The 10,830-nt window shown below is 42.6% G+C and overlaps 1 protein-coding gene across 5 annotated transcripts in view; it reads right to left on the bottom strand.

Moving 5' to 3' along the window:
* Window positions 1-506: 506 nt before the first annotated feature.
* Window positions 507-10,830, bottom strand: part of SCN10A (sodium voltage-gated channel alpha subunit 10) — a 93,057-nt gene continuing 82,733 nt past the window's right edge. For all 5 annotated transcript variants that reach the window (XM_088021408.1, XM_028107093.2, XM_028107095.2 and 2 more), the window contains 2 exons: window positions 8,877-9,147; window positions 507-1,720 (listed from right to left, as the gene is read on the bottom strand). In XM_088021408.1, the coding sequence (XP_087877534.1) occupies window positions 507-1,720; window positions 8,877-9,147 (1,485 nt within the window). The remainder of the gene's footprint in view (window positions 1,721-8,876; window positions 9,148-10,830) is intronic.

Genomic DNA, 10,830 nt, shown 5'->3' with positions numbered 1-10,830 from the left:
TTTAATGGATATCTCAAAGGCCTTTCATGACATAGACCACAGGTGTTACCTTGGGCAGGAGCAATTGTCTGGCAGCTCTCAACATGCAGTCATGCAAAAATCCTAAATAACATTGTCAATCTCAGTGTGGTGTTTCACAGAGGACTAACATGGACCTTCAGCAACATCCTTGCCATATATTTTTGGAAGTTCTGGTCCTGAGAAGTTTATCACAGTAAATGTAAGCTCTGGTCACAATTAAAATAAAAGGACCAGGGACATTTTCTGGAAAGTAAGAGAGATCAAAAGGGTTGCCACAGTGGAGATGCTCTTGGCTCCTGACTCCCATTGGTTTTGAGGGCTTCTCCGAAGGTGGGCACCAAATGCATTCTCTGCCCAGTTCTGACACTGTGACCAGTGGCATGCATTGATGAGGTGGTAACTGGGTGCCACCTGCAGTGGGAAAGAGTTATCAAAGAGCAGAAGGTCACATCAGAACTGGGTAGGTCCGTGCTGGAGTGTCCTCACTATGGCCCAGGGGCAATTGCTTTCTTATTGGTAGCTTCATCTTCATTCTGCATTAAGCTAGATGTGCTCATGTTGACTTGATCACTAAGGCCTCTAGTGACACTGTCATAGGATGGTGGGAAAGATGTGGTAGATGCAGTTTCAGATTTGTCTGGGAGTGTGCAATTTTCATTTGCCATGAATACAGCAAAGGCTTCACCTGGGGGTGACACAGCCTCCTCCTCAGCCCTGAGCACACCTGGGGGGTTGGAGATTGTCACGGAACGGTGTAACACATAGCTCCGATAGGCCTTTTGAATGACAGTAGCTGAAATGTCTTCCTGCTTCCACCGGAGGGTGGTTGCTATTGGTTCATAGGATGTTTTTGAAACATTGGTTGCCATAAACTTCTCTTCAATATTTGCCTTCAGAGAATCCAACTCCCCAGATTCTCCCAGAACATTCTTAGTGAAGGCAAAAAGAATGTCCAAACAGTGAATCTTATCTCCAGGGACCAAGGGAAGGTCCATCTGGATTAATATATTCCGATTGGGTTTTGGGATTCGCAGGGGGCCTGAAAGGGTGTCTGCAAAGTCTGAGAGGGCAGAAAAGGTAATAAACTGAGTGGCTTCTGGGTCAAACTTCTCCCAGGTCTCATAGAACATGTCAAAGTCATCCTCACTCAAAGGTTCACTGCTCTCCTGCGTGGCTACATTGAAGTTCTCCAGAATCACTGCAATGTACATGTTGACCACGATGAGGAAGGAGATGATAATGTATGTTGTGAAGAAGAGGATGCCCACAGCTGGGTTCCCACAGTTCCCCCGGGAGCCATTGCTGTTGGGCAGATTGGGGTCACAGTAAGGGGGTCCTGTGTTGAGGATAGGACTGAGGAGGCCATCCCAGCCAGCCGATGTGGTGATCTGGAAGAGGCACAGCATGCTGTTGGCGAAGGTCTGGAAGTTGAACATGTCGTCGATGCCAGCTTCCCAACTTACATGGGGGAAGCTGGCCATGCCGAAGATGGAGTAGATGAACATGACAAGGAAGAGCAGCAGCCCTATGTTGAAGAGGGCAGGCAGGGACATCATGAGGGCAAAGAGCAGTGTGCGGATTCCCTTGGCTGCTCGTATCAGCCTGAGGATACGACCAATTCGGGCCAGGCGGATGACTCGGAAGAGTGTTGGGGAGAAGTAATTTTCAAGTGACGTAAGAATCACAGAAAATATCAGGCCTTTAGAAGAGGGGGAAATGATCTAATTAGTACTTGCAAGCATGAGCCCTGACAAAGCTGGCTGCAGTCACACTCTCCCATCTCTGCTCTCCATGTAAGCATTTGTATTCAAGGACTCTGGGCACTCTGAGCCTTGCACAGTGGCTGGCATAAAGTTGGGGCTCAGGGTGCCTGGGTGGCTCAGTCAATTAAGTGTCTGGGTTAAGGTGCCTGGGATCGAGCCCCACATCTGGCTCTCTGCTCAGCGAGGAGCCTGCTTCTCCCTCTCCCTCTGCCTGCCGCTCTGCCTACTTGTGCTTTCTCTCTCTCTCTGTCAAATAAATAAATAAAATCTTAAAAAAAAAAGTAGGAGCTCAGTATGTGCTCATTGCATAAATCTTTTCTCTCTCAAGTAAGTCCCACACTTCCCACCATGTTCTTATCTTTCTTTCCCTCCACCCAGAATGTCTTCTTAGTCAACTTCCATGGTCAAAACCCTATCTTCTGCAGCCTAGTTTAACTGGAAGTGACTGCCCCATATTCCACATGTACACGGCCCTTGTCTGTTTTTTGTCTATGACACAGGCCCTACTCTTCCCTGAGAATTCAGCCTTGGGACATGCCTTTTTCTGGTCCTGTGCTCTGTGAAGGCCAGGATCCCCTGTGATTCCTCTCCCCCTCTCCTACTGTGAAGATTGACTCAGTTCCTGGCACATGGTCCTGTGGATAATTGTACAGAGCCTGGTGTTAATTATAAGGGAGTCTGAAGAGTCAGGCAACTTGCTGACAGCTAAAGTAGACTGGCTTTGAATGGCTAGCTGTCTGCATAATGGCTTTTATTTGTTTCATTCATCTCCAGCTGGGTTTGAACTCTATGTTAGGGCCTGGAGATGGGCTTGTTTAGGGTCAGTTATGGCCCTCCCACCCCCAACTATGAACAAAGTTGGAAAGATGAAGAATGTATATGTCTCCCTATGTGATATCTAACTTGAAGATTTGTGAAGCTTGATCTTGGGGCCTATTGGGACCACAAAAGATTAGGTGAAGCCTTTAGGTCAGACAGGATTCAAAACCTCTTAGGACAAATGGTGAGGAGTGTGGTGGCAAGCTCTCTCTCCTTGCCAGGTTTCCCTTGACCCTCTTCCCCTTCTTGCCTTTTGTCATATGAATATGGGTGGTCACAGTATTGTGTTGGAAGGAAGAAGGAAATGGGAAGAGATTTGGGAAGTAATTATAATATTGTATTATAAAATCTTTAAGAAAGCCCCTTTCTTAAAGCTAGTTTAACAGGGATATTTTTCCACAGCAAGGGGTATGTGTCTGTATAATCTACTAAGATCCTGCCAGCCAACCAGTCTACATAATACTTCAAGGGAGTGTGAATCTTCATACTTGCAACAGTTAGATACTCAATCCATGTCTTGCTAGTGGGAAAGAAGAAAGGGAGAGAGGAAGGGCAGAAGGATGAAGAGGTGGGTTCTTTCACTTGTTTTCCAGCTGTCTCTATGACTGATTTCTAACCAGTGGATGGTGTTGCTGTGTAGGTCATAGGAACTGGTAGTTAAGGTGTCCCCAGCATAGAATGGAGTACTTTGAGTATATTTTATTTCTATAGTGTTGACATGGGAAGTCACATAAGCAAGCTCTTTTCTCTACTATAAAGTCAAAATGACCTTTAGAGTTTCTCACTTTGGAAAGCAAACAAACAAAACAAACCTCCAACCAAAAACAGCCAGCAACAGGAAAACAAAACAGAAAACAAAAATAAACATAAACCTCCCAAACAAATAAACACAACCCAAGGCTGTGTTTCAGCACCAGGGTGGGGAGATTGACTAAGAGCTGCCAAGTTTTATTTAGATGCTGTTAGCTCTTGATGGTAAATCAATGGAAAATTAAATCTACAGCTATGCTCTGACATGAAAAGTAAGCAGGTCATGATATAACAGGTCAGGATATATTTATAATGCAAAGTAAAGCTGGTGCACTGGGATTTGGCCTTTGTAGGGCCAAACTTTGCCTAAACCACAAGAAGGCTAAGGACATTCTCTTGGTTGTTGGTAGAAGGCAGCTAGTTCATTAGAAGGACATTAGCCTGTACAATGGCACTAAATTCATACCTTTCAATAGTTACCCTGAATGTAAATGGGTTCAATGCCCCAATCAAAAGACACAGGCTATCAGATTGGATTAAAAAACAAGACCCATCAATATGCTGTCTGCAAGAGACTCATTTTAGACCCAAAGACACCCCCAGATTGAAAGTGAGGGGGTGGAAAACCATTTACCATGCTAATGGACACCAAAAGAAAGCTGGGGTGGCAATCCTTATATCAGACAAATTAGATTTTAAAACAAAGACTGTAATAAGAGATGAAGAAGGACACTATATCCTACTTAAAGGGTCTATCCAACAAGAAGATCTAACAATTGTAAATATCTATGCCCCTAACGTGGGAGCAGCCAATTATATAAGGCAATTAATAACAAAAGCAAAGAAACACATTGACAACAATACAATAATAGTGGGGGACTTTAACACCCCCCTAACTGAAATGGACAGATCATCTAAGCAAAAGATCAACAAGGAAATAAAGACTTTAAATGAAACACTGGACCAAATGGACTTTACAGACATATTCAGAACATTCCATCCCAAAGCAACAGAATACACATTCTTCTCTAGTGCCCATGGAACATTCTCCAGAATTGATCACATCCTAGGTCACAAATCAGGTCTCAACCAGTACAAAAAAAGATTGGGATTATTCCCTGCATATTTTCAGACCACAATGCTTTGAAACTAGAACTCAATCACAAGAGGAAAGTCAGAAAGAACTCAAATACATGGAGGCTAAAAAGCATCCTACTAAAGAATGAAGGGGTCAACCAGGAAATTAAAGAAGAATTAAAAAAATTCATGGAAACAAATGAAAATGAAAACACAACTGTCCAAAATCTTTGGGATACAGCAAAGGCAGTCCTGAGAGGAAAGTATATAGCAATACAAGCCTTTCTCAAGAAACAAGAAAGGTCTCAAATACACAACCTAACCCTACACCTAAAGGAGCTGGAGAAAGAACAGCAAATAAAGCCTAAGCCCAGCAGGAGAAGAGAAATAATAAAGATCAGAGCAGAAATCAATGAAATAGAAACCAAAAGAACAGTAGAACAGATCAACGAAACTAGGAGCTGGTTCTTTGAAAGAATTCACAAGATTGATAAACCCCTGGCCAAACTTATCAAAAAGAAAAGAGAAATGACCCAAATCAACAAAATCATGAATGAAAGAGGAGAGATCACAACCAACACCAAAGAAATACAAACAATTATAAGAACATATTGTGAGCAACTCTATGCCAACAAATTAGATAACCTGGAAGAAATGGGTGCATTCCTAGAGATGTATCAACTACGAAAATTGAACCAGAAAGAACTAGAAAACCTGAACAGACCTATAACCACTAAGGAAATTGAAGCAGTCATGAAAAATCTCCCAACAAACAAAAGCCCAGGGCCAGATGGCTTCCCAGGGGAATTCTATCAGACATTTAAAGAAGAATTAATACCTATTCTTCTGAAACTGTTCCAAAAAATAGAAATGGAAGGAAAACTTCCAAACTCATTTTATGAGGCCAGCATTACCTTGATCCCCAAACCAGACAAAGACCCCATCAAAAAGAAGAATTACAGACCAATATCCTTGATGAACATGGATGCAAAAATTCTCACCAAAATACTAGCCGATAGGATCCAACAGTACATTAAAAGGATTATTCACCACGACCAAGTGGGATTTATCCCTGGGCTGCAAGGCTCGTTCAACATCCACAAATCAATCAACGTGATACAATACATTAAAAAAAGAAAGAACAAGAATCATATGATCCTCTCAAAAGATGCAGAAAAAGCATTTGACAAAGTACAGCATCCTTTCTTGATTAAAACTCTTCAGAGTATAGGGATAGAGGGTACATACCTCAATATCATAAAAGCCATCTATGAAAAACCTACAGCGAATATCATTCTCAATGGGGAAAAGCTGAGAGCTTTTCCCCTAAGGTCAGGAACACGGCAGGGATGTCCACTCTCACCACTGCTATTCAACATAGTATTAGAAGTCCTAGCCACAGCAATCAGACAACAAAAAGAAATCAAAGGCATCCAAATCGGCAAAGAGGAAGTCAAACTCTCACTCTTTGCAGATGATATGATACTGTACGTGGAAAACCCAAAAGACTCCACCCCAAAACTGCTAGAACTCATACAGGAATTCAGTAAAGTGGCAGGATATAAAATCAATGCACAGAAATCAGTGGCATTCCTATACACCAACAACAAGACAGAAGAGAGACAAATCAAGGAGTCGATCCCATTTACAACTGCACCCAAAACCATAAGATACCTAGGAATAAATCTAACCAACGAGGCAAAGGATCTGTACTCAGAAAACTATAAAATACTCATGAAAGAAATTGAAGAAGACACAAAGAAATGGAAAAACGTTCCATGCTCATGGATTGGAAGAACAAACACTGTGAAGATGTCAGTGCTACCTAGAGCGATCTACACATTCAATGCAATCCCCATCAAAATACCATCCACTTTTTTCAAAGAAATGGAACAAATAATCCTAAAATTTGTATGGAACCAGAAGAGACCCCGAATAGCCAGAGGAATATTGAAAAAGAAAAGCAAAGCTGGCGGCATCAGAATTCCGGACTTCCAGCTCTATTACAAAGCTGTCATCATCAAGACAGTATGGTACTGGCACAAAAACAGAGACATAGATCAATGGAACAGAATAAAGAGCCCAGAAATGGACCCTCAACTCTATGGTCAACTCATCTTTGACAAAGCAGGAAAGAATCCAATGGCAAAAAGACAGTCTCTTCAACAAATGGTGTTGGGAAAATTGGACAGCCACATGCAGAAGAATGAAACTGGACCATTTCCTTACACCACACACAAAAATAGACTCCAAATGGTTGAAAGACCTAAATATGAGACAGGAGTCCATCAAAATCCTAAAGGAGAACACAGGCAGCAACCTCTTCGACCTCAGGCGCAGCAACTTCTTCCTAGAAACATCACCAAAGGCAAGGGAAGCAAGGGCAAAAATGAACTATTGGGATTTCATCAAGATAAAAAGCTTTTGCACAGCAAAAGAAACAGTCCACAAAACCAAAAGACAACCGACAGAATGGGAGAAAATATTTGCAAATGACATATCAGATAAAGGGCTAGTATCCAAAATCTATAAAGAACTTATCCAACTCAACACCCAAAGACCAAATAATCCAATCAAGAAATGGGCAGAAGACATGAACAGACATTTTTCCAAAGAAGACATCCAAATGGCCAACAGACACATGAAAAAGTGCTCAACATCGCTTGGCATCAGGGAAATCCAAATCGAAACCTCAATGAGATACCACCTCACACTAGTCAGAATGGCTAAAATTAACAAGTCAGGGAACGACAGATGTTGGCGGGGATGTGGAGAAAGGGGAACCCTCCTACACTGTTGGTGGAAATGCAAGCTGGTGCAACCACTCTGGAAAACAGTATGGAGGTTCCTCAAACAGTTGAAAATAGAGCTACCATACGATCCAGCAATTGCACTACTGGGTATTTACCACAAAGATACAAATGTAGGGATCCGAAGGGGTACGTGCACCCCAATGTTTATAGCAGCAATGTCCACAATAGCCAAACTATGAAAAGAGCCAAGATGTCCATCGACAGATGAATGGATAAAGAAGAAGTGGTATATATACACAATGGAATATTATGCAGCCATCAAAAGGAATGAGATCTTGCCATTTGCAGCGATGTGGATGGAACTGGAGGGTGTTATACTGAGTGAAATAAGTCAATCAGAGAAAGACATGTATCATATGACCTCACTGATATGAGGAATTCTTAATCTCAGGAAACAAACTGAGGGTTGCTGGAGTGGTGGGGGGTGGGAGGGATTGGGTGGCTGGGTGATAGACATTGGGGAGGGTATGTGCTATGGTGAGCACTGTGAATTGTACAAGACTGATGAATCATGGATCTGTACTTCTGAAACAAATAATGCAATATATGTTAAGAAAAAAAAAGAAGATAGGGGAAGAATGAAGGGGAGTAAGTCGGAGGGGGAGACGAACCATTAGAGACAATGGACTCTGAAAAACAAACTGAGGGTTCTAGGGGGAGTGGGCGGATGGGTTAGCCTGGTGATGGGTATTAAAGAGGGCACATTCTGCGTGGAGCACTGGGTGTTATGCACAAACAATGAATCATGGAACACTACATCAAAAACTAATGATGTAATGTATGGTGATTAACATAACAATAAAAAATTATTAAAAAAGAAGGACATTAGTCTGGTCTAAATTCAGCTCTACCCTTTACAAACTATATGACCTTGCATAACTTTCTTAATCTGTGAGGCTCAATTTTAAATGTATAAAATGAGGATAATAACACTCCTTCAGAGAGCTGTTGTGAAGATCCAAGGAGCCCAGCCCAGTCCTCAGAAGTACCAGCAAGCACTCAACTGTGGTGGCTCCATTCCCCACTTTAGCTTCTGACTTTATGAGTTTTCTCTGAACATTCATTGGACCCCAGATACTGGGCCTATCATTCAAACACCCAGACTAGGCCCTAAGAGCATTGATCTCTTGGCATTGATCTTTGACTTATCTATCACTCACATTCCCTAAGTGGACAGTTATATAAAGATTTAATTGCAGATCCTTGACTTAAGAATCTCCTTTGAACATTCTTAGTGTTTGCTCACTCTTCTGGCCACCTCCTTTTCCAGAAAGTATTTAATGACTCACCTCACATCAAGATAAGGCCCACTGGAAGTTCTATCATCTTATATTCTCTGGAGGAGTGATTGTCCCCATCAGCCCCAAAGTTCAGGCAATGGGCTATGCACACAGTAGGTGCCTAAAAACACTTTGAGACAGCATGGAGAAGGCCAGTGGAAACTCTCCACTTCACAGAGAGGACGGGGCATTTTAAATCTGCCACTCTTGGAAAGCAGCAAATACTGGGATCCTCTAACATATAATGTGTATTGAAAAAGTTTGTTTGTTGCCCTCTTGGTTTTGAAAAAAAAAGCAACCCAAACAACCCCAGACAGAGTCTGGACTTCCCCACCGCATGTAAGCCCACTTACTCCCAATGGAGAGGACCACGACAATGAAGTCAAACACATTCCAGCCGTTGGTGAAGTAGTAATGCCGCAAGGCAAACATCTTCATGACACACTCTCCCGTGAAGACAGCCACAAAGAACTGATTGATTTTGTTAAGGATTTTTGTCTTTTCTTCACTCTGCTCATCAGTCTCCACCATCATGGTGATCATGTTGAGGCAGATGAGGACCATGATGACAATGTCGAAAGCTTGTCTGGTCACAATGTCAAAGACAAAGCCCTGGTACTTGTTCTGAAAAAACAAGAGTTGGTCCATCAGGGCCATTCTGGCCAACATACAAGAGGGATCTGGAGAGGCTGCATTCTCCATAGATGGCTTTCTAAAATCTGTCTCTTATCTTCCTCACACCACATCCAAACAGAAGCCAAGTCCTGTCCTTACTACTTCCAAAATCTTATTCTTAGTTGATTCTACTTCAGTGCCTCAATTCAAGTCCTCGTTGCCTTTCCCACCCCTTTGAAGTCACCGGGCACTTTTTCCTCACTGGTGCACCATTTGCAAGCTCTTCCCATCCCATCTCTTGGCTATCTAAATCCAATAGTCCTGAGTGATCCATTTTTCTTAAGCCCCACTCCTTCCAGGGAGATCTCCCTAATCACCTAATCACATCACACCATATTGCCTATTTCCTCTCTCTTTCCACAGCCTTTGTAGTCAGTCTTGAGTTCTAGCATTTCATGTGTGCTTCTCTTCTTCTCTACTAAATAGTGAGCTCTTTGAAGATGGGGCCATGTCTTATTTAACATTGTGTTCCCATAGTGCCTGCACAGCATGAGTTCAAGAACCGCAAACTCAGTGGCTGCTCATTCTCCCCCACCCCAGGTACTCCAGGGCAAGAGGGTAAGCTTGGAGTCCTTCTTGTTTCCCACTGTAACTTCCAGACCTTTGCTCCTCCTGCATCTTGCAAAACCCTTCCTCCTTCAAAGCTTGTGTCATCTAAGTAGTTCACCATCACCTCCTCTTCATTGCTGCCACTTACCAACCTCCTGGTCCTTCGGCTTCATTACTGAGGAGTGAGGCTTTTGGCCAGACTTGCCCACTCTTGGCTACTACCTCTTGGTTCCTTAGCTAAATCTCTAATGACCTACCTGTTCCTAGCTTAAAGGAAAAAAATCTTCCTGAACCTTACTTCTCCCTCCAGCTACCACCCTACTTCTCCCCAAACTTTCACAGCCAAATTCTTGAAGGCATTTTGTGCAGTCATTGTTCCCACTTACTCCTCAATTCACCTCCAAATGGCTTTTGTCCCCATCCTGTCACTGAGATGGTTCTCGTTAAGATCACCAATGACCTCCAGAATGTAAGTTCAAGGACACATTTTTGGCATTGCTTGCCACACCTGCCACCTTGAAACTCTCCTTTCTTAGTCTCCATCATGCCTTACTTCCCTGGTTCTTTTCTTGTCTTTCTGGCTATTCTGTTTTGAGTCTTCTTTATGCAACCCTTAGATGTTAGAGAACCTCAAGGCTCAGTCCTAGGCACCATTTGCTCTTCATCCCATTCTCTCTCTTAGGACTCTCTCCAACCTGTGAATTGGTATGTGTGTGATTTTCACTAATTTTTAAGAATAATTTTTTTATCATGTTATGTTAGTCACCATTAAGTACATCATTAGTTTTTGATGTAGTGTTCCATGATTCATTGTTTGTGTATAACACCCATTTTTTCCCAATGTCACAGGACTATAGTCTCTTTGAGGGCAGGAACTTTGTATGTGTTGCTCACTGCTCTATCCCCAGTGTCTGCAGAGTATCTGGCATGCAATAGATGCTCAATAAATAGATGAATGAATGGATAACAGAATGGACAGCTCTGAACTACCCACACCTCAAATAAAATTAGAAGGCCACTCTATTGTATACAACAGGCACTTACTGAATGTATACTATGTGCTGGGCTCTGCATGAGTGGAGG

This window comes from Eumetopias jubatus, unplaced genomic scaffold (assembly GCF_037043125.1).
Source record: "Eumetopias jubatus isolate StellerSeaLion01/CBP00866 unplaced genomic scaffold, mEumJub1_p1.0 scaffold_1, whole genome shotgun sequence".
Lineage (NCBI taxonomy): Eukaryota > Metazoa > Chordata > Mammalia > Carnivora > Otariidae > Eumetopias > Eumetopias jubatus.
This window is presented reverse-complemented; position numbering and strand designations above follow the sequence as displayed.